This window comes from Entelurus aequoreus, linkage group LG06 (assembly GCF_033978785.1).
Source record: "Entelurus aequoreus isolate RoL-2023_Sb linkage group LG06, RoL_Eaeq_v1.1, whole genome shotgun sequence".
Taxonomy (NCBI): domain Eukaryota; kingdom Metazoa; phylum Chordata; class Actinopteri; order Syngnathiformes; family Syngnathidae; genus Entelurus; species Entelurus aequoreus.
The window spans coordinates 21,251,169-21,276,274 of NC_084736.1; the positions used below are offsets into that span (position 1 = coordinate 21,251,169).

Sequence of the window (25,106 nt, forward strand, 5' to 3'; positions counted from 1 at the left end):
TTTAATGTCACTCGCAAACCAAGATGCGCGCTTTGACCCTTGTGGTCGGGTTTGCGACGCCACCTGGCCGACCTCTTCGTTTCATGTCGGGCCCCGCCCACTTCCTCCCCGGTTGCTAAGCGTCACTTCCTCCTCTGTCGTTACTTTGTGCTGCTCTTCAACTTCTTCCTCTTCCTCCTGCCGCTCATTTTGGCGGCTGGCTCGCTGCTCAGCAACAACCACCAACGCTCTCAGGTAGGCCTTCGTCATCCTCATCCTCGTCACTGTCATACGCCTGCAGCACTTTGCCGCGATGCGTTTACTGGCCGTCGGTAAACATCATGACCTACTGTATGTATGTATGTACTGTATGTGTATGTGTGTGTGTGGAGGTTTTTACCATCAATGTTGGTTGAGTGTGTGCATATTATGGGACAAAGATGGCCGCTTGTGTAGAAACTGTACTGAGAACATGATGAGTGCAGGTGTTTGTGGTTGACCTGACTCCGCCCCCACATCCTCATCTTGTGACGGTTTGTATTCTGAAAAATTAATTTGAATTACTGCTCTCCTTACACATATAGTGCTGCACAAGAAGCAGAAGCAGTTGTGCAAAGTTTCCGCTTCCTCTTTTCCCCGCCTGCCACACAAACGGAGACGTCATCGCCGATTGGCTCAACCTGTGACGTTGCCCTTACAGGTCGCCATGTCCAGGAAGGTCGTGAGGACCAGCAAGTTCCGCCATGTTTTCGGCCAGGCGGCCAAGACGGACCAATGCTACGACGACATCCGCATCTCCCAGATGACTTGGGACAGCAGCTTCTGCTCCGTCAACCCCAAGTTCGTGGCCATGATCGTGGACGCCAGCGGGGGCGGGGCCTTCATGGTGCTGCCGCTCGGCAAGGTGCGTGCCCCTATGACCCGACGTCGCTCGTAACGGCGCAGACTTTCGAGGAGAATGAGGAAGTTTGATGGCGACTGAGATGTTTTCACCATATTAGGAGGTGGCCTCAGTCAGGGCAGGATGTGCCCCCCCCCCCCCCCCCTTCCCCCCATGCCTGCTCTGTGACGTCACATGTGGTCGCTTTCTGCTGCTTTGCTGCACCGCATGCGACATCGCTCTCTTTGCTGCTTTTTCTCATCACTATGAGAACCCTATGTTGCACTACTTAAGCAGGGGTGTCCAAAATGTGCTGTTTTTTTAACGGCTTCTAAAAATCCCATTAAAACATATTTTTAAAAAACATAATAAAAGAGGACTAAACGAGCAAACAGTTGAAATGTAACGACAAAAAGTTTCAATGTTGACTCTAATAACAGTTTTTTTCTTTGAAATTGTTATTACTCAAAAATAATAATGAATCAAAATCAATGTTGTGAATTATTGACCTATTAAAGGCTCCGATTACTTCATCAAATATTCCACTTTCAAATATTTTGGGGGAAATATTGCATACTTAATTTGTGTGCCACATTAAAAAAAAAAAGTTTTCTTTGACAAAAAGGGCATACAATTTTATTTTTAAATAATGCTAAATTATCATCAACAGATAGATTTGCAGTTGATCTGCCCATGCTCACTTTGGATTGCCTTTGACACAAAAATGTTTTTGTCCAAAAACCCTGTCGATTTTAACCCCAGTGCAGTCCAAGAACCCTGTCGATTTTAACCCCAGTGCAGTCCAAGAACCCTGTTGATTTAACCCCAGTGCAGTCCAAGAACCCTGTCAATTTTAACCCCAATGCAGTCCAAGAACCCTGTCGATTTGAACCCCAGTGCAGTCCAAGAACCCTGTTGATTTTAACCCCAGTGCAGTCGAAGAATTATAATTATAATTAACCGATAGTTTTGAAGTTGATCTGCCCATGCCCCCTTTGGATTGCTTTTGACACATTTCAATAAATAATTGCTATTTAATTGTAATTAATTCTATTTTATTTAGTATAGATCTTGTAATGTAAAAATAAAACGGATTTTAATATTTTATCGATCGAAATGTATGTCACACCCCCTACGTCTCATCTTTTGTTGCCAAGCAATTGTATTGTTTTTTAGCTGTCAACATCTGTTAAACTAGCAGTTGACGGAAAATACAACATTTAATGCTTCATGGACAGATTCATTTGCCTTCACTGAGGTTGGTTCATGTGTGTGCTTAATATGTGGGAAGAAAATAGCAAACGACAACAAAAATCAAATGTTGAAGACATTTCCAGAACAAACACACAGCATTTGCGAAAAAATACACCGCTGGAGATGACCGAAAAAGAGCAGTTTTGGAACTGATCAGTGCGAAAAAACTTGGTGAGTCGTTTTTTGCCTATATTGTTTGATTTCAAAGGAAAAGTGAAACTATAAGTGGCGTTATCGTCATTTTAGGGATCAAACAGAGTTTGCGTCTCTCGTGGGTTTTATTTGGTGGTGAATGGGCTCAAATGGCTCTTTGTGTGGTGAAGGTGGCTGACCCCTGGTCTAGACTTAAGTGTTGAAAGTTTAAAAAAGAAAAAGAATGTAGGGGTATTTTTAACACTTTGGATCGCCAAGAATTTTAGTGGGACTTAAAAAATTATAATAGTCAAGTAAAATCAATAAAGTTATGAATTAACTTAAGTTGATCTAGAGATTTAATTGTTGAATAATAATGAAAATATAATATATTAAATTTTAATTTATTTTACGACTGAGGCCCTAAACTATCAAAATGTTGTTCTAAAAATGTTCTAACTAATTATTACATTTAATATTGTCAAGAATAGGCAGAATGTGGCCTGCCTGTTTTTTCCTGTATATTTATAGATGTTCACCAAAGTAACAATAAAGTAACCCAACTTATTGCATCGTGGTCTGGGGTCAAAGGGGGTCCCGAAAAGCAAGAGACTTGCAGTATTAGCGTCTTTTTTAAGTCTTGAATGATACACAAGCCTCCAGCTAGGTGGCAGTACTGCTTGAGTTAAACAACAGACGCAACCAGGAAATATGAGCGATGGGCCGTGAGAGAACCCGTCTTCATCTTGGTGGCATGTAGGTGCTGGTGCCAGAATATTATCAGAAAGTCAGTCATATTTCAATTAGGGGGAGGGTGAAAAAAATGGAGAAGCACCGAGTTAGTATAATAGATATCGCCGAGTAGAGAGAGTTTTTATCACACAGCATACAGTAAGGGCCAAACAAAACAAAATATTGTTTGCTAAGGGCCACACTGCACAGTAGAACCAAGTGTCCTACAGTAATTATTTTTTTAAAGTTACACTTATGGTAAATGTATACTGTAGAGACCGATGATATTAAGAAAAGAAAAAAAAAAGTTGAAGGTAAAAAAAATGTATTCTATTATTCTTAATTTTGTATTACTTTTGATACTGATACTATTACTATTATGCTATTATTATTGTTCTTATTACTTTATATTGTTACCTTTATCGTGTCTGCTGTCAACCTTTTCTTTTTTTTTTCTTTATTATTCATATTTTTTTATGTTTTGTGTATTATGTTTTGGATAATGTTAAATTTAGTTTTTTGTTTTTTTTAGCCGTTTATTTGTGTGTTGTATGTTTGTGTGTGCGTTTTCATTCGTGTACTTGTGTGTGCGCACGTGTGCACTTTGTGTGGCCTGCATATGAAAGTGATATATGAATAAAATGTTCATTTGATATAATCGATGATTATAATTGTTATCCTGTTTTATCACTACAGTATCATGAATATAAAGATATGTAAAAAAAAAAAATATATATATATATATATTTTAGTATATAGTACAATATAGTATGTATTATATACATTTTAGTATATAGTACAATATAGTATGTATTTTACATATACATTTTTTGTACATCTATGAGTGCCTACGAAAATATATGGATTATTGGAAACAATTTGTTTTATTTTTTGTACAATTATGACAATGTCAAACAAAAAGTATACTATAAAATACTGATAAAAAAAACCACATACAAATTATACAAGGAAATGTAATATTACATATTGTAAAATACTGCTGTGCTCTGCTTATTATCAATCAATCAATCACAAAATATCCTTTATTTAACCAGTTAAAAAGTCCATGAGATTCAAATCTATTTTCCAAGAGTGACCTGGCCAAGAGGGCAGCAAAAACTAAGTTACAGAAATACATTTAAGAACAGTAGCAGTCACACGCCACAATTGAAAATAAATTACTTACATATATTAACATAAAAACAACGTATAAAATGTTTCAGTAAAAACAACTTAAAAACAAGAACAATGCCCAATAGAAACATTTTCACGATCCTTTAAAAGGGCCTGAAATTCCCCCAAGGTGATTTGCTCAGGTAACCTCAGATCCTTCTGGAAGTTATTCCATGACCAACGAACAGCATATCTGAAAGCTTTTTTGTGTTGACTCTCGGAACAAACATGCTAAGTATGTCCTGTGACATTAATCTGTAGCGACTGGAGTCTCTACACCTAAAAGAACACAAATAAGGGGGAACCTGACCAAGAAGTGATTTATATACAAAACACAACCATCGAGAAAATCTGCGTACTGATAAAGATGGACGGTTTACCTTTGCCTCTATTAAATATTATTATATTTTTTTGTAAAAGTATAAAGAACATGATTGAGTATTATTTAGCAGCGATAATAGGACTAAATGTGCAGACTGATGATGTCATGGTGTGTGTGTGAACAGACGGGCCGCATAGACATGTCCTACCCCACCGTGTGCGGACACACAGGCCCCGTGTTGGACATCGAGTTTTGTCCTCACAACGACAACATCATCGCCAGCGGCTCCGAGGACTGCAGCGTCATGGTGAGACACCCGCGCCGCCTCTCTCACGCGTCTTTGGCGCAGCGTCTTCATGACCCCGCCCCCTACCTGTCTTCACGGGCAGATTTGGGAGATCCCGGACGCCGGGCTGACGTCGCCGCTCACGAAGCCCGTGGTCAAGCTGGACGGTCACTCCAAACGCGTGGGCATCCTCAGCTGGCACCCCACGGCTCACAATGTCCTGATGAGCGCAGGTGATCGCTCGTTAGATACATATTTGCACGTGCAAGCCCCGCCCACTCCGCTGTGTTGAATATAAAACACATCTTCAGAAAAGTGATTCATGAGCTCTCTTTGCAGGCTGTGACAACGTGGTGATCCTCTGGAACGTGGCCCGCGGCGAGGCGGCCGTGAGGATCGACAGCGTGCACTCTGACCTCATCTACGGCGTCAGCTGGAACCGCGACGGCTCCAAGATTGTGACCTCCTGCAAGGACAAGATGCTGAGGGTGCTGGACCCTCGCAAGGGCACCGTCCTCCTCGTACGTCATCTTGCCTTTTACTTTTACACACAACTTTACCACCCAACTCATGTGTAAGAACATCTCATGCTGCATATTAACATTTTATAATGCGTAATATCGTCTTATGATGTGTAATAACATCTAATCATGTGTAATAACATCTCATGGTGCATAATAACATCTTCTGATGTGTAATAACATCGTATGATGTGTTATTATAGGGGTGTCCAAACTTTTTCTACTGAGGGCCGTATACGGAAAAATTAAAGCCTGCGGGGGCCATTTGGATAGTTTTCGTTTTCAAATCATTAACAAAATATATGGATTTGGGTTTTTTTTTTACCTTCAAGGCTCCCGGGGACCATAAAGGGTCTAAGTCATTAAAATGTTAAAAACAAGTAAAAATTATTTTTTTATTTTTTTATTTAACGCTTACAGTAAATCTCTACAGTATATCAACTTCAGGTTGATATAAAATTTAAAAAAACAAAAAGATTTTATGCCTTTTCTGTCAAGACAACTTTGTTTTTTATAATAAAACTGAAATATGCAGTATTTCCCCCACTGCCCAAAACCTTCTGAAAGCAATGTTTGATGTGAAGTAATTAGAGCCTTAAAAACATCAATAATGCAAGACACCATTGATATTAATTCATTTTTATTTTTGAGTAATCACAGTGAGAAGATAAATAAAATACCAATAAATATATTTAGGATACAAAAGGTGCCCCACTCATAAAGTGATACATTTTTATTATTTTTACTTTCAACACTTAAGTTACGAGATCAACTTCAGATATATCTGTCAATTTTACGTTTGAACTATTATTTTGTTTGTTTTATGCTCTTTTGTCAAAGAAAACGTTGATGTTTTTGTATGGCAACCACACAATATATGCAATATTTTCCACATAAAACATTTTAAAGTGAAATATTTGAAATAATTGGAGCCTTGAATAGGTCAATAATTCATTATAACATTGATTTTTTTTTTTTTTTTAAGCAATGGCAAAAAAAAGAAAAATAAAGATAGACAAAAGAAAAAAACAGCCTGCATTGCAGCTTTGTGTCGACATTGCAACTTTTCTAGTTGATGTTTATTTTTTATTTTTGCAATAGCATTTCCAGAATGTGTGGCGGGCCGGTAAACAATTAGCTGCGGGCCGCAAATGGCCCCTGGGCCGCACTTTGGACACCCCTGTGTTATAACATCTAATGGTGCATGATAACATCTTGTGATGTGTAGTAACATCTTATGATATGAAATAACATCTTATGATTTGTAATAACTGTCAGGTTCAAACACTGATGACATCTATTAAACAAGACAAGAAGCAAGGAATCAAACAGAGACAGAATTCAATTTGGCTCAATTGAAGAGAAACGCGTACACCTGTACCCTTGTACAGTGTCACCACGCTCTGACGAAAGATTGTACGCCTCATCTTTTATTTGGACTTGATTACATGGCAACAGCTGTTTATAAGGGAGGGGGTCGTAAACAGCCACTGCCTTTGGTTACAAAACAGTTCAAAGAAAAGGTCGTAAAACAGTTAAAAGAAAAGGTCCCTGGAGCCTGGAGTCCTGCTTCTTCTCCACTTTGTAGATCTCGGGTCAAGACAAAATCTTTCTGTGGAATACAATACATCAAAGAAACCGACGCCTTCATGTTGCTTCCCATCCTACACAGTGGAGTTTTACAAGCCTTTTGATTGGTAGGATCAAAGACAGCTTTTGTCCTCTTGCCGGGAACTCATGGAAACACAAAGTTGTGTGATAACTTAGATACAATTATTCTGATAATAACATTTCATGGTGCGCAACAACATCTTGTGATGTGTAATAACGTCTAATCATGGGTAATAACATCTCATGATGCGTAATATGTTGTGATAGATAATAACATGTCATAATGATGTGTAATAACATCTCTTAATGGGTAATACATTATGATGGGTGATAATCTCTAATTATGTGTAATAACATCTTATGGTGCGTAATAACATCTTATGATGTGTAATAACATCTAATCGTGTAATATCTCATGGTGCATAATAACATTGTGTGATGTGTAATAACATCTTATAATGTGTAATATTAATGTGTAATTACCTCTATTTGATCTATCTATCTATTTGTGTGTAACATCTCATAATTGGTATTAACATAACATGATGGGTAATAACATCTCATGATGGGTAATAATATCTCATGATATGTAATACCATCTCATGATGATGCATAATAACATCTTATGATAGATAATAACATGTCATAAGGATGTGCAATAACAAATAATGATGTGTAATAACATCCCCTGATATGTAATAACTCATGATTAATAATATCTCATGATGTGTAATAACCTATATTCATGCGTAATAACATTTTATGATTTGAAATAATCTTTAAACATGTATGATAACATATCATGATGTGTAATAATCTCTAATAATGTGTTATAACGTATCATGATGTCTCATAACATCTCATGATGTGTAATAACATCTCATGATAGGTAAAACATATTTGCGATGGGCAGTAACCTCTAATCATGTGTAATAACTCATTATATATAATAACATCTCATGATGATGCGTAATAGCATTGTATATTAGGTCATATGTCATAATGATGTGTAATAACATCGTATAATAGGTAATAACATGACATAATGATGTGTAATAACATCTCATGATGGGTAATAACATCTCATGATAGGTAAAACATATTTGCGATGGGCAGTAACCTCTAATCATGTGTAATAACTCATTATATATAATAACATCTCATGATGATGCGTAATAACATTGTATAATAGGTAATATGTCATAATGATGTGTAATAACATCGTATAATAGGTAATAACATGACATAATGATGTGTAATAACATCTCATGATGGGTAATAACATCTCATGATGCATAATATCATCTTATGATAAATAACATGTCATAATGATGTGCAATAACAAATAATGATGGGTAATAACATCTCCTGATGTGTAATAACTCATGATTAATAATATCGGTTAATGGGTAATCACTTATAATGGGTAATAACAGGGAACTCTCCTGAAGGAATCAATAAAGTACTATCTATCTATCTAACCTCTAATTATGTGTAATAGCATCTTATGGTGCGTAATAACATCTTATGATGTGTAACGTCATCTAATCATGTGTAATAACATCTAATGGTGCGTAATAACATCTTATGTTGTGTAACAACATCTAATCATATGTAATAACATCTCATGGTGCATAATAACATTGTGTGATGTGTCATAACATTGTATGATGTGTAATAACATCCTATGATGTGTAATAACATATATCATGTGTAATAACATGTCATGGTGCGTAATAACATCGTGTGATGTGGAATAACATATCATAGTGCATAGTCACATCTTATGTCTAATAACATCTAATCATGTGTAATAACATTTCATGTTGTGTAATAACATCTCATGGTGCGTAATAACATCTTTTGATGCGTAATAACATCGTATGCTGGATTATAACATGCCATAATGATGTGTAATAACATCTCTTAATAACCTTTAATTATGTGTAATAACATCTTATGATGTGTAATAACTGATGTTGTGTAATAATAACTCATGATGGTTAGTAACTTATGATGGGTAGTAATCTTTAAACAAGTATAATAACATATCATGATGTGTAATAACCTCGAATCATATGTTATAACATATAACAGCATCTTCATGAAGGTGAGAATGTGACTTCTGCCAAGTCTCAGCTGTCTGTTTGGTCTGCGTGTGCAGGAGAAAGAGAAACCTCATGAGGGCTCCAGGCCGGTCCGGGCCGTGTTCGTGTCCGACAGGAGGATTCTAAGCACTGGCTTCAGTCGCATGAGTGAGAGGCAGGTGGCGCTGTGGGACCTGGTGAGTCATTCTCTTCTTCTTTGTTAAAAAAAAACTCAACAAAAAAAAGGCGATTTTCCAAAACACTGCACAGCATAGCATAACATCATGTAAGGTAACATATCGTGGCAGTAACATCATGAAAGGTAACATATCGTAGTATAACATTGTGTAAGGTAACATGTTATAGCATAACTTCATGTAAGATAACATCGTAGCATAACATCATCTAAGCTTAAATATTGTAGCATAGCATCATGTAACATTACATAATGTAACATAACATCATGTAAGTTAACATATCGTAATCGTAACATCATGTGAGCTAACATAACGTAGCATAACATTTTGTAAGGTAACATATCGTAACCGTAACATCACGTAAGATAACATAACGTAGCATAACATCATGTAAGCTAACATAATGTTGCATAACATCATGTGAGATAACATATCGTAACCGTAACATAATGTAAGCTAACATAACATAGCATAACATCGTGTAAGATAATATATTGTAACATAAAATTATGTAAGATAACATAACGTAGCATGACATTATGTAAGATAACATATTGTAACCGTAACATCAGGTAAGATAACATATCGTAGCATAACATAACATTTTGTAAGATAACATATCGTAACCGTAACATCATGTAAGATAACATAACGTAGCATAACGTCCTGTAATCTAACATAATGTAGTGTAACATTATGTAAGATAACATATCGTAGCATAACATCATGTGAAATGACATATCGTAACTGTAACATAATGTAAGCTAACATAACGTAGCATAACATCATGTAAAATAATATATTGTAACATAAAATTATGTAAGATAACATAACGTAGCATGACATTATGTAAGATAACATATCGTAACCGTAACATCATGTAAGCTAACATATCGTAGCATAACATCAAGTAAGATAACATATCGTAACATAACGTCATGCAAGATAACATATCGTAACCGTAACATCATGTAAGATAACATAACGTAGCATAACGTCCTGTAATCTAACATAATGTAGGGTAACATTATGTAAGATAACATATCGTAGCATAACATCATGTGAAATAACATATCGTAACTGTAACATAATGTAAGCTAACATAACGTAGCATAACATCATGTAAAATATATTGTAACATAAAATTATGTAAGATAACATAACGTAGCATGACATTATGTAAGATAACATATCGTAACCGTAACATCATGTAAGCTAACATATCGTAGCATAACATCAAGTAAGATAACATATCGTAACATAACGTCATGCAAGATAACATATCGTAACCGTAACATCATGTAAGATAACAACGTAGCATAACGTCCTGTAATCTAACATAATGTAGGGTAACATTATGTAAGATAACATATCGTAGCATAACATCATGTGAAATAACATATCGTAACTGTAACATAATGTAAGCTAACATAACGTTGCATGACGTCATGTAAAATAATATATTGTAACATAAAATTATGTAAAATAACATAACATAGCATGACATTATGTAAGATAACATATCGTAACCGTAACATCATGTAAGCTAACATATCGTAACATAACATCAAGTAAGATAACATAACATAGCATAACGTCATGTAATCTAACATAATGTAGTGTATCATTATGTAAGACAACATATCGTAGCATAACATAATGTAAGCTAACATATCGTAGCATAACATCATGTAAGATAACTTATCGTAACATAACATCATGCAAGATAACATATCGTAAAAGTAACATCATGTAAGATAACATCGTGCAAGATAACAAATCGTAACCGTAACATCATGTAAGATAACATAATGTAAGATAACATAATGTAGCATAACATTATGTAATCTAACATAATGTAGTGTAACATTATGTAAGATAACATATCGTAGCGTAACATCATGTAAGCTAACATATTGTAGCATAACATCATGTAAGCTAACATATCGTAGCATAACATCATGTAAGCTAACATATCGTAGCATAACATCATGTAAGCTAACATGTCGTAGCATAACATTATGTCAGCTAACATGTTGTAACTGTGACATCATGTAAACTTACATATCGTATCATAACATCATGTAAGCGAACACATCGTAAGATAATATATTGTAACTTAAAATGATGTAAGATAACATAACATAGCATAACATTATGTAAGATAACATATCGTAACCGTAACATCATGTAAGCTAACATATCGTAGCATAACATCGTCTAAGCTAACATATCGTAAAATAACATCATGTACGATAACATTATGTATCGTGATATCATTTAGATGAGTTTATAAACTGTCGATGATAATATTTGTTCCATTTTTGGATACATCTCCTTGTCTTCTCATTCCTATGCCGTGTTCCTCACAGGACAACTTTGACGAGCCGCTGACCTTGCAGGAAGTGGACACCAGCAGCGGCGTCCTGCTTCCTTTCTACGACCCCGACACAGGCGTCTTCTACCTGTGTGGCAAGGTCAGAGGTCAGACACGGCCTTTTGTGTGTCCCTCCACCCCCGCCTCCAGCTGACCGCCATCTTGTCCCCGGCAGGGCGACAGCAGCATCCGCTACTTCGAGGTGACAGAGGAGGCGCCGTACGTGCACTACCTGTCCATGTACGGCAGCAAGGAGAGCCAGAAGGGGGTGGGCTACATGCCCAAGAGGGGCCTGGAGGTCAACAAGTGTGAGATAGCCAGGTAGCATGTTAGCATCTTTTTCTCTACATCTTTGATCATTATTAGGTAGCATGATAGCATATTTTTTGCTACATGTTTGATCATTATTAGGTAGCATGGTAGCATCCTTTTCTCTACTTATTGGATATCTAAAATGGTAGCATGTTAGCATATTTATCTATACTTATTTTATCACTACAAAGGAAGCATGTTAACATCTTTTTGTCTACTTATTTGATCATAAACATTTTGCATTTTAGCATCTTTTTCTTTACTTATTTGATCGTAAAAAAGGTAGCATGTCAGCATTTTTTCTCTACTTATTTGATAGCTAAAAAGGTAGCATGTTAGCATATTTTTGTCTGCATATTTGATCACTAAAAATTTACCGTGTAAGCATATTTTTGTCCACTTATTTGTTCATAAAAATGTAGCAAGTTCTTTTTATGTACCTATTTGATCATTAAGAAGGTAACATGTCAGCATATTTTAGTGTACACATCTAATAATAAAAAGGGTAGCATGAATAGCATCTTTTTGTTTACTTGTCTGATAATATAAAAGATAGCGTGTTAGCATATTTTTGTTTAATTTTCTGATAATAAAAAGGTAGCATGTCAGCATATTTAAGTGTACGTATCTAATAATAAGAAAGGTAACATGTCAGCATCTTTTTGTTTACTTATCTGATTATAAAAAAGGTCGCATGTTAGCATCTTTTTTGCTACATGTTTGATCATTAGGTAGCATGGTAGCATCCTTTTCTTTACCTATTTGATATCTAAAACGGTAGCATGTTAGCATATTTTTCTATACTTATTTTATCGCTAAAAAGGAAGCATGTTATCATGTTTTTCTCTTATTTGATCACTAAAAAGTTAGCATGTTAGCATATGTTTGTCTACTCACATGATCATGAAAAACTTTGAATGTTAGCATCTTTTTGTCTACTTATTTGATCATAAAAAGTGAGCATTTTAGCATCTTTTTCTTTACTTATTTGATCATTAAAAAAAAGTAGCATGTTAGCATTTTTCTCTACTTATTTGATAGCTAAAAAGGTAGCATGTCAGCATATTTAAGTGTACGTATCTAATAATAAAAAAGGTAGCATGTTAGCATTGTTTTGTTTACTTTTCTGATAATAAAAAGGTAACATGTCAGCATATTTAAGTGTATGCATCTAATAATAAGAAAGGTAACATGTCAGCATATTTTTGTTTACTTATCTGATAGTAAAAAGGTAGCATGTTAGCAACTTTTTGTTTACTTTACTTTTCTGATGATAAAAAGGCCCCGCCCACTAACCCTCACTGGCGCCCCCTTCAGGTTCTACAAACTGCATGAGAGGAAGTGTGAGCCCATCATTATGACTGTGCCAAGGAAGGTGAAGAAACTCGCAGTTATTACACTTTTTGTAATGTCAGCTCGTCTTTCTTCTTGTTTTTCTTTTTTATTCCTTTTCATTCTTCTTTTTCTTATTTTCTTTTTTCTTTTGTCCTTCTTTTCCTTTTTCTTATTTTCTTTTTTGTTATTTTTCTTAGTATTTTCTTATGTCTTTTGTCCTTTTCTTTTTTCGTCTTCTTTTTCTTTTTGTTCTTTTCTTTTTTGTTCTTTTTCTTTTTCTTATTTTCTCTTTTCTTTTGTCTTTCTTTTCTTTTTTTGTCTTTTCCTTTTTCTTTTTTCTTTTTTGTTCTTTTTCTTGTCATTATTTTCTTTTTTCTTTTGTCCTTTTCTTTTTTTGTCTTCATTTTTCTTCTTTTCTTTTTTGTTCTTTTTCTTCTTATTTTCTTTTTTCTTTTATCCTTCTTTGCTTTTTTTGTCTTGTTTTCTTTTTTCTTCTTTTCTTTTTTGTTCTTTTTCTTATTTATTTTTATTTTTTTCTCTCTCCATTGTTTTCTTTTTCTTTTTCTTTTTTATCTTACTTTTTTCTGCTTTTTTAACTTCTCCTCCCTCTTGTCTTTTTTCTTCTTCTATTTGTTCTTTGTCTTCTCCTTCTCCTCAACCTCCTTCATCTCTTCCGCCTTCTTTTTTCTTTTTTCTTTCTTTCTTTCGATCTTTTTTCTGTCTATATTTCCTTCTTTTTTTCTTCTCTTCCTGCAACTCCTTCTTCTAAAATACTCCTTATCCTTTGTTCTACTTTTCTTCTTTTCAATTGTATTCTTCTTTTTCTTTTTCTTTTCTTCTTTTGTTCTCTCTCTGTCTTCTCATTATCTTCCTTCTTATTCTTGACCTTCTTCTTTGCTATCTTGCTTCTTTTTTACTTCTCCTACTTGTTGTTCTTTCTACTTTTGCTACTTTGCATTCTCCTCATCCTTCATCTTTTCCACCTTCTCTTTCTTTTTACTCGGCGTCTTCTTCTCCTCCTCCATCCTTTTCTACTTTTTTTCTTTTTAATTTGATATTATATGATTTTTTAACTTTTCCTTTGTTTTACTCCTCCTTCTTCTCCTTTTCTTCGTTCTCACCTTCTTCTTCTCCCCCCGCACAGTCCGACCTCTTCCAGGAGGACCTTTACCCCGACACCATCGGCCCAGAACCGTCCGTGGAAGCTGACGCCTGGTTCGGAGGAAAGGATGCTCCGCCCATTTTGATCTCCCTCAAGGACGATTTCGTCAGCACCACCAAAGCCAAAGAGTTCAAAGTTCACAAGAGCCTCCTGAAGACCACCAGTGCTTCGGCAGGCGGGAACCACACGGACGGAAGCGGGGTGAGAACTTTTTTTGAAATCCAACATAAAGTTACAGCTTTTTACTCGCTTGCGTTAGCATGTTTGCATTTCACTTCCTGCTTACAGTTTTTATGATGGATGGATTTTCTTCTATTAAATTATTTGAACAAATTGATAACATCTTATAACATAACATTAAATTAGATCATTTTACTAATAATTATCAACCTTACATTTCTAATGTATTGAAAACAATGAGTCAAATCTGCTTTAAAATGTGCGTTTTTATTTATGTACATACATTTTTGCAAATGTATTATCAAAATGATATTCTTATCATTAAGACCAAAAAATAAAATGTTGCATAGATATGTAATAAATGTTTGTATTTATTATTATTAATATGTATATCTATACAAATATTTATAGTCATATATAACATGAAATATTTATTTTTGTATATTCATTAAAACCATATATAATGTTTACAGTACATTCTGTTATCTATTGTGTGCGTATGTTTACAGTCCGTAACAAAAAAATCTAGTTTCATTCAAATGAACATTTAATACATATTGATGCTATTCATCGGCAGATTTTTAAACTGTGGTACAGGTTCCATCCAGTTGTTTGCTAAAGAATCACTTGGTTAAAGTACAGTGTTTTATGTTCCTATATTCAAACTGTGTGTAATGTTAGAGTGGCCAAAAAATATGAAATATACTTGGTAAATAAAACCTAGGCTCTGTTTTTAATAGGTACTTAGACCTACTACGCTACTGTATTTTAATGTTGGTTTTCTGAGGTGGTACTTGGTGAAGAAAGTTTGAGAACCACTAAACTAAGGTATATATCGCCATGGTCATAGGCGCCGATCTACAATTCTGCCAGTGGGTGCTCGGTGTGTGTGTATTAGCGTTGCCCCGATACCAAATGTATTTTGGCGCTTTTCTAAATAAAGGGGGCCACAAAAATTTTCATTATTGGCTTTATTTTAACAAAAAAATCTTAGGGTACATTAAACATATGTTTCTTATTGCAATTTAGCCCTTAAATAAAATAGTGAACATACTAGACATTTTGTCTTTTATTAGTAAGTAAACAAACAAAGGCTCTTAATTTAGCTGCTGACGTATTCAGTAACATATTGTGTCATTTTCCATTCTATTATTTTGTCAACATTATTAAGGACAAGTGGTAGAAAATTAATTATTAATCTACTTGTTCATTTACTGTTAATATCTGCTTACTTTCCCTTTCAACATGTTCTATCTACACTTCTGTTAAAATGTAATAATCACTTATTCTTCTGTTGTTTGATACTTTCCATTAGTTTTGGATGATACCACAAATTTGGGTATCAATTCGATACCAAGTAGTTACAGGATCATACATTGGTCATATTCAAAGTCCTCATGTGTCCAGGGACATATTTCCTGAGTTTATAAACATAATATACATTTTTAAAAAAACGAAAGAAGATTTTGGGATGTTAAAAAATATCGATGTAATCATAGTAGTATCGAGTAGATATGCTCCTGTACTTGGTATCATTACAGTGGATGTGTAGATGCACAACTGGCGTTTGTTTACATTGAAGAGTTGGTGCTGCAGGGAATTCTGGGAATTTGTTCTGTAGTGTTTATGTTGTGTTGCGGTGCAAATATTCTTCCAAAATGTGTTTGTCATTCTTTAGTGTGGTTTCACTATATGGCACATATTTATGACAGTGTTGTCATTGTTCATACTGCCACCCTTAGTGGGACATGTATGGCTGTTGAGTAAGTATGCCCTTCATTCACGCATGTCCAGTGTGTACAAAGTCAAGATGATTGTGTCATTAGTTCATTATCGGGCACAATGAAATCTTGGTGAGGCTACGTTAATTTTAGACCATTTGATTTGTGACTTCTTTATTATGTGAAACGGACCAAACTCGCCACAAAATTAACAACAACATTGATTTTTCAAAAATTATTTTTAAGATTGAAAGTTGCCATCAATCCCACGTGGGAGCTCAGCATTGTCCGTGGGTGCTCGGGCCCCGAAGCACCCACGGGATCGGCGCCTATGGCCATGGTTACTAACTGAAATAACTATACGGTATAAATGAATGTATTATTTGCCGTGTGCTTATCAGGAGCTGCAGACGTTGAGGAGGGACTTAAAGGATTTGAAAACTGCGTTGGAGGAGCTGAGTCATCGCGTGAGCGTCCTGGAAAGCAAACATTAATTTCCCCGCAGGACTTTCACGAAAATGACGACAAAATGTAAGCAAAACAAAACATTGATAGATAAAATAACATCTGACTAGAGAAGCACGATGAGGAACATTAGCGTCACTCCTCCTGGTGCAAACCTTTTTTTTCTTTAGTATTTTACTATCGTTTTGTTTTGAAATAAAAAATGACAACAATTGGCTAAACCAAAGTTTAATCATATGGAGTCCTTATACAAGAAAAGGAGATCAGCAGAGAAACTCAAGACGCTTCCTGAGGTAAGCTTGTGTGTGTGTGCGTGCGTGCGTGTGTGCGTGTGTGTGTGCGTGCATGCGTGCATAAACTCCATTGGCACTTATAAGAATCCCAGCAGCAAACAAAGAGGAGACACATTTAAAGCCACTAAACCAGGCGTGTCCAAAATGCGGCCTGGGGGCCATTTTTGTTTATTTATTGGCCCTTTGCGTATTGTTAAATTAGTAACTACACTCATTTGCATTGTCAGCTATAACACAAAGCTAATGTTTTGTTTAGCCATCTTAGTATATAATATATCTTTGTGTATATGTATTTATATCCATGTACATTGGATAGCTTTTAGTAGGGGTGCACAAAAAAATGGATTCACATCTGAACTGTGATTCTTATTCAACCCGATTCTAAATCGTTTTATAATTTTCAAAAACAGATTAAAAGGAAAATAAGAAGGAAAGAAAAAAGAATGTCTGTCTATATATATATATATATATATATATATATATATATATATATATATATATATATATATATATATATATATATATATATATATATATATATATATATATATATATATATTTTATTTTTTTCAGTTTTTTTTTTTCAAACAAAGATATTGGATTAGGATACCCCCCAAAAATATTTACACAAAAAAAATCTAACCAGAATAAAAAATAAAATAAAAATACAATAAAAATATATATATTTATATATAGGCCGTGTCTGACCTCTGACCCTGCCACACAGGTAGAAGACGCCTGTGTCGGGGTATATATGAATACATATATACTATACATATATATGTATAGTATATATATATATATATATATATATATATATATATATATATATATATATATATATATATATATATATATATATATATATATATATATATATATATATATATATATATATATATATATATATACTACCGTTCAAAAGTTTGGGGTCACCCAAACAATTTTGTGGAATAGCCTTCATTTCTAAGAACAAGAATAGACTGTCGAGTTTCAGATGAAAGTTCTCTTTTTCTGGCCATTTTGAGCGTTTAATTGACCCCACAAATGTGATGCTCCAGAAACTCAATCTGCTCAAAGGAAGGTCAGTTTTGTAGCTTCTGTAACGAGCTAAACAGTTTTCAGATGTGTGAACATGATTGCACAAGGCTTTTCTAATAATCAATTAGCCTTCTGAGCCAATGAGCAAACACATTGTACCATTAGAACACTGGAGTGATAGTTGCTGGAAATGGGCCTCTATACACCTATGTAGATATTGCACCAAAAACAAGACATTTGCAGCTAGAATAGTCATTTACCACATTAGCCATGTATAGAGTGTATTTCTTTAAAGTTAAGACTAGTTTAAAGTTATCTTCATTGAAAAGTACAGTGCTTTTCCTTCAAAAATAAGGACATTTCAATGTGACCCCAAACTTTTGAACGGTAGTGTGTGTGTATGTATATATATATATATATATATATATATATATATATATATATATATATATATATATATATATATATATATATATATATATATATATATGTGTGTGTGTGTGTGTGTGTGTGTGTGTGTGTGTGTGTGTGTGTGTGTGTGTGTGTGTGTGTGTGTGTGTGTGTGTGTAAATATATATTCTTTTTATAAGAATACATTTTTAAAAAGCCTTTTAGGCCATCTCCATGCAACCAGAAGGCGGTTTTCTGACCTGTAACCTTTAATTGTAATTTTTATACAAAATAATATATTGCGAGAATCGGTTTGAATAGAGAATCGATTCTGAATGGAATCGTCACCCCAGGATTTGGATCGGATTATTATGTGCCCAAACCTTCTAATCTTTAATGTACAAAATGTATCAAAGCGTAGATTATTTACATCGACGTCTCAGCTAAATGTGGCTAAAGATAAAATGGAGGTAACAGGTCCGTCCTCTTCACACGTAGTTCTTGTTGGGGGCGGAGGCGCTGCTGCTGTAGTACTTGGCGGTCCCTCCGGAGCCGCCCGACTTGGGCCTGCTGAAGCAGCAGAGGAGACCCCCGGCCAGCAGCAGCAGCACGCCAGCCCCCCAACCCACGAAGATGCAGGCCCCCAGCTCCCACTTCTGGGTCTGGGCCACCAGGGGGTCGTTGAAGTTCCTCACCACCGTGTGCGCCGACCAGCTGACGGGGATGATGAGCACCAGGCCGGCCAGCATCAGGCCCACGCCAGCCACCAGGCTGATCTTGGGCTTGGCGTCCTCGTTTTCCACGCAGGTGGTGAAGTCGGCGCCGCAGAAGAGGACGAGCACGCTGAGGGCGGCCAGCATGCAGCTGATGATGGTCATGGCGCGGGCGGCCTGCAGGTCAGAGGGCAGCACCAGCAGGGAGTCGTAGATCTTGCACTGCTGCTGACCCGTGCTCTGCACCACGCACGACGTCCACAGACCCTCCTGTTGGGTCTAATCCAACACAAAAATCATATTATTAGACCTAAAAATGTACAGGAAACTTTAGTACAAACTCCTATAAGGGAGTGGGAGATGATTACTAGTCATTTATATGTGCAACCTAATGAATACAGGCGTTTGTCGCTGTTAATTGGTTGCGAACATGACCGCGATAAATGAATTCCCTCAAAATGGGGATCATTAATTATAAATCAAATAGCTGGATCAGTGATTCTCAAACCTTTTTGACATAATTATATTTTGGTTCAAATATTTTTTGGGGCAAAAAAATTATTTTTGTGTGTGCCCCAAATTTTTGGCCAGCAAATTCATTATTTTTGTTTCGAAATCTTTTTGTGAGCAAATTCCTCTCCGTCAAAGTATCTCAAAGCTACACGCTCTTTTCACCGCCAGAGGGAGACATTATGCAGTATTTTGGTCTCCATGTGAGTTCCTTGGTTTTCAGAGAGCGAGTGATTTATCAACAATAAATCATAAAAGAATATATAAAACATATATTTTCATCAATTATTATAGATTTTCAAACAAATACATTTTGCTTCAAATAATTTTTTTTTGCAACAATTTTTTGTTTTTTTGCAACCATTTTTGTGTGCAAGTAATTTATTTGGTAGTAAATTCATTATTTTGTTTGGTAATCTTTCTTTTTGCAAATTTCTCTCCATAGAAATGACTTCCTGTCGCGTTATATAGCTATATGCTCTTTTTACCGCCAGAGGGAGACATTATGCTTTACTTTGGTCTCCATGTAAGTTCAGGGAGTGAGTGATTTATCACTGATAAATCATTTAAAAAATTACAAAAATAAATTTAAAATCAATTAATAACGACTTTATAACATAAAAAAGTTTTGGTTAGATTTTTTTTTTTTTTTGTAACAATTTTTTTTTGTGTCTGCAAATTATATTTTTGTTTGCAAATATTTCTTCATAGAAATTACTTCCTGTCGAGTTATATTCAAGCTATATACTCTTTTTACCGCCAGAGTGAGACATTATGCATTACTTTGGTCTCCGTGTAAGATCAGGGAGTGAGTGATGTATCATTAATAAATCGTTTTTAAAAAATACAAAACAAATATTTAAAATCAATTATTAACGACTTTCAAACATAAAGCTTTGGTTTGAATATTTTTTTGGTAACAATTGTTTTTATGTCTGCAAATTATTATTTTTTTGTTAGCAAATCCATTATTTTTGTTTGCAAGTTCATAGAAATTACTTCCTGTCGAGTTATACAAAAGTTATATGCTTTTTTTCACCGCCAGAGGGAGACATTATGCATTACTTTGGTCTCCATGTAAGATCAGGGAGTGAGTGATGTATCATTAATAAATCATTTAAAAAAATACAAAACAAATATTTAAAATAAATTATTTACGACTTTCAAACAAAGTTTTGGTTTGAATATTTTTTTTGGTAACAATTTTTTTTATGTCTGCAAATTATTATTTTTTTGGTAGCAAATCCATTATTTTTGTTTGCAAATATTTCTTCATAGAAATGACTTCCTGTCGAGTTATACTAAAGTATATGCTTTTTTTCACCGCCAGAGGGAAACATTATGCATTACTTTGGTCTCCATGTAAGCTCAGGCAGTGAGTGATGTATCATTAATAAATCTTTTTTTTTTAAATACAAAAAGTATATTTAAAATAAATTATTAACGACTTTCAAACATAAAAAAGTTTTGTTTCGATTTTTTTTTTGGTAACAATGTTTTTTTGTGTCTGCAAATTATTTTTTTGAAGGCAAATCCATTATGTTTACAAATATCTCTTCATAGAAATGACTTCCTGTCGAGTTATACTAAAGTTATATGCTTTTTTCACCGCCAGAGGGAGACATTATGCATTACTTTGGTCTCCATGTAAACACAGGCAGTGAGTGATGTATCACTGATAAATCATTTTAAAAATTACAAAAATACATTTAAAATCAATAACGAATTTCTAACATAAACAAGTTTTGGTTTGAATATTTTTTTTGTAAAAAAAATTTTTGTGTCTGCAAATTATTATTTTTGGTAGCAAATCCATTATTTTTGTTTGCAAATATTTCTTCATAGAAATGACTTCCTGTCGAGTTATACTAAAGTTATATGCTTTTTTCACCACCAGAGGGAGACATTATACATTACTTTGGTCTCCATGTAAGCTCAGGGAGTGACTGATGTATCATTAATAAATCGTTTTTTAAAAATAAAAAAAATATATTTCAAATCAATTATTAACAACTTTCAAACATAAAAAAGTTTTGTTTAGATTTTTTTTTTTTTGGTAACAATGTTTTTTGTGTCTGCAAATTATTTTTTTGAAGGCAAATCCATTATGTTTACAAATATCTCTTCATAGAAATTACTTCCTGTCGAGTTATGCTAAAGTTATATGCTTTTTTCACCGCCAGAGGGAGACATTATGCATTACTTTGGTCTCCATGTAAACACAGGCAGTGAGTGATGTATCACTGATAAATCATTTTAAAAATTATAAAAATACATTTAAAATCAATAACGAATTTCTAACATAAACAAGTTTTGGTTTGAATATTTTTTTTGTAAAAAAATTTTTTGTGTCTGCAAATTATTTTTGGTAGCAAATCCATTATTTTTGTTTGCAAATATTTCTTCATAGAAATGACTTCCTGTCGAGTTATACTAAAGTTATGTGCTTTTTTCACCACCAGAGGGAGACATTATACATTTCTTTGGTCTCCATGTAAGCTCAGGGAGTGACTGATGTATCATTAATAAATCGTTTTTTAAAAATACAAAAAATATATTTCAAATCAATTATTAACAACTTTCAAACATAAAGTTTTGTTTAGAATTTTTTTTTTTTGGTAACAATGTTTTTTGTGTCTGCAAATTATTTTTTTGAAGGCAAATCCATTATGTTTACAAATATCTCTTCATAGAAATTACTTCCTGTCGAGTTATGCTAAAGTTATATGCTTTTTTCACCGCCAGAGGGAGACATTATACATTACTTTGGTCTCCACGTACGAGCCTTTTCTTCCAGGGAGCGAGTGATTTATCGTAAATAAATTATCCATCCATCCATTTTCTACCGCTTGTCCCTTATGGGTATGATAATTCATTGTTTTCCATCAATTATTACCGACATAAGGTGAATATAATGTGGGTTTTCCTTAGGAAAATTCGAAAATATGCGGGAGTAAATGACAAAATGTACTTAATATAGATGTGTTTGAATATAGCTTCCTTCGAAATATTCTGATGTTTCATAAAATGTTTTTTGTAATAATCTTTTGCCAGCTTTTAGGCCACACCCGTTTTCCAAATGGTGTTTACCTGCGCGGTGACGATGTTGGCGCCCGTAAAGGAGGACACCTTCCATTTCGGCACGGCGCAGCACACGATGGCGCCGATGAGGCCCAGGACCCCCAGGGCCACGCAGACGATCTGAACTCCCACGGATCCCATTCTGCCAAAAAAAGGTCAAAGGTCACCACCCTTAACACGGAACGTTCACGTGCACTCTGAGGCAGTCGTGTTTTTGGTTCAACATCCCAAAGAGCAAAGAGGCGCGTGTCCCGACAGGCCCGACGGCGGCGTCATCTCCGCCCAGCGCTCCGAGAGGCGAGAGAACCGCTCCCTTTCTTGGAAAGGAGCAAAATCTGGTTTTTGGAGAAGTTTTGGTCAGATGATCTTTGCCTTTCGTGGAATTTGGAAATGTGGATTGTGAGAGGATGAATGGAGCTTTGTGGCAAATGTCACATTACGTAAGAGGCTCTCATGACTCCCTTTGCTCCAAAATGTCCCCGTTAATGTAAGTTATCACCCCAAAACTCCAAATCCTCCTGTTGGACAAAACATCTCAAGCCGAGTTAGAGACAGAAAAGAAAAAGAGTGGCCCCAGGTCAGGAACTTAATAAAAGATGTGATCGTTTGTTTTGATGAATCATCAAAGTGGTGAAGATGCCCACTGGAAAGAAGAGGAAAGAATAGAAAGCAGCGAGGGGAAGAACTTACCTGGAACAAAAAAGGTCTTGGTTGGGCGCTGGCTGGTGAAGAGTGTGCAGAGACAAGGAAGGAAACAAGATGGTGTCTTTGCTGGAGGAATGTGAGGTGCAGGGTGGGGCCCCACTCCAGCAGGGGGAGGACGTACCTGAGGACCAGACTGGACTTGTCCTACACGCCAACGTCGACTTCTCTCCTCGTCCTTCTCCACGCTCAAAGAAAACAAAAACAACACATGCACAGGAACACTGAAGACTTTACCAAAAAAAAGGGAAAAAAAACTCCCAATAAGTTGTTTCTGATCCCAACTCAGACGATCATTTGGGTCTTGTGATCAGAACCAACTTGACTCGTCTTGTTTTTGGAGGGAAAAAAACAGATTCTTATCTGATGACAAGCAACCATCACGTCAGGAGGCGGGTTTTAGAAAATATGGTTGTGTTTTTTTGGGCTGTGATATTGTGGGGAAGGAAACTCCACTGGGACACAACATTAGGAACAGCTGCACAGTATTTATCAAATCAAACTTTAATTTTAAAAAGCGATTTTTATACATACAATAATGCAATTATGCAGAGTGCTTTACAAACTTAAAAACAATACCCCGATGACCAAGATCCCACATTATCACACACACACGCACGCACACGGGAATATATGAACAAATGAATGCATGAGTACAGAGGAGACAGGTGAGTAAACACTATCACAGGAGCAATCTGCACCAGGAGGTCATCATTTATCACTAATAACTCGCTTTTAGTTTCAATCAATCAATCTAAGTTTATTTATATAGCCCTTAATCACAAATGTCTCAAAGGGCTGCACAAGCCACAACGACATCCTCGGCTCAGATCCCACATCCGGGCAAGAAAAAACTCAACCCAAAGGGATGGGATAACAATGAGAAGCCTTGGAGGGGACCGCAGATGTGGGGATCTCCCCCCTGGGTGACCGGTGCCATGGACGTGGAGTCCAGTCCATAGTGGATCTAGTTAGTAGTGTGAGAGTCCAGTTCATAGTGGATCTAGTTAATAGTGTTAGAGTCCAGTCCATAGTGGATCTAACATAATAGTGTGAAAGTCCAGTCCATAGTGGATATAGTTAATATTGTGAGAGTCCAGTCCATAGTGGATCTAGTTAATAGTGTGAGAGTCCAGTCCATAGTGGATCTAACAATAGTGTGAGAGTCCAGTCTATAGTGGATCTAGTTAATAGTGTGAGAGTTCAGTCCATAGTGGATCTAACATAATAGTGTGAGAGTCCAGTCCATAGTGCCCATCCATCCATTTTCTACCGCTTATTCCCTTCGGGGTCGCGGGGGGCGCTGGAGCCTATCTCAGCTACAATCGGGCGGAAGGCGGGGTACACCCTGGACAAGTCGCCACCTCATCGCAGCAATCCATAGTGGATCTAACATAATAGTGTGAGAGTCCAGTCCATAGTGGATCTAACATAAAAGTGTGAGAGTCCAGTCCATAGTGGATCTAAAATAATAGTGTGAGAGTCCAGTCCATAGTGGATCTAGTTAATAGTGTGAGAGTCCAGTCCATAGTGGATCTAACATAATAGTGTGAGAGTCCAGTCCATAGTGGATCTAACATAAAAGTGTGAGAGTCCAGTCCATAGTGGATCTAAAATAATAGTGTGAGAGTCCAGTCCATAGTGGATCTA

General features: G+C 35.6%; 2 protein-coding genes across 2 annotated transcripts; one reads left to right on the forward strand and one right to left on the reverse strand.

The window, feature by feature from the left end:
- The first annotated feature begins 72 nt into the window (after nucleotides 1–72).
- Nucleotides 73–16,964, forward strand: coro1a (coronin, actin binding protein, 1A). The gene is made up of 11 exons (XM_062050240.1): nucleotides 73–234; nucleotides 680–883; nucleotides 4,657–4,779; nucleotides 4,862–4,991; nucleotides 5,098–5,279; nucleotides 9,055–9,174; nucleotides 11,547–11,651; nucleotides 11,727–11,872; nucleotides 13,181–13,238; nucleotides 14,343–14,561; nucleotides 16,663–16,964. Exons 2-11 carry the CDS (start codon nucleotides 686–688, stop codon nucleotides 16,753–16,755), a joined length of 1,374 nt encoding a protein of 457 aa, XP_061906224.1. The 5' UTR covers nucleotides 73–234; nucleotides 680–685; the 3' UTR covers nucleotides 16,756–16,964.
- A 1,648-nt stretch (nucleotides 16,965–18,612) lies between these two features.
- On the reverse strand, nucleotides 18,613–23,855 carry cldni (claudin i). Its single transcript, XM_062049431.1, has 3 exons — nucleotides 23,445–23,855; nucleotides 22,764–22,896; nucleotides 18,613–19,442 (listed from the first exon to the last, which is right to left on the reverse strand). Exons 2-3 carry the CDS (start codon nucleotides 22,893–22,895, stop codon nucleotides 18,939–18,941), a joined length of 636 nt encoding a protein of 211 aa, XP_061905415.1. The 5' UTR covers nucleotide 22,896; nucleotides 23,445–23,855; the 3' UTR covers nucleotides 18,613–18,938.
- Nucleotides 23,856–25,106: the final 1,251 nt, after the last annotated feature.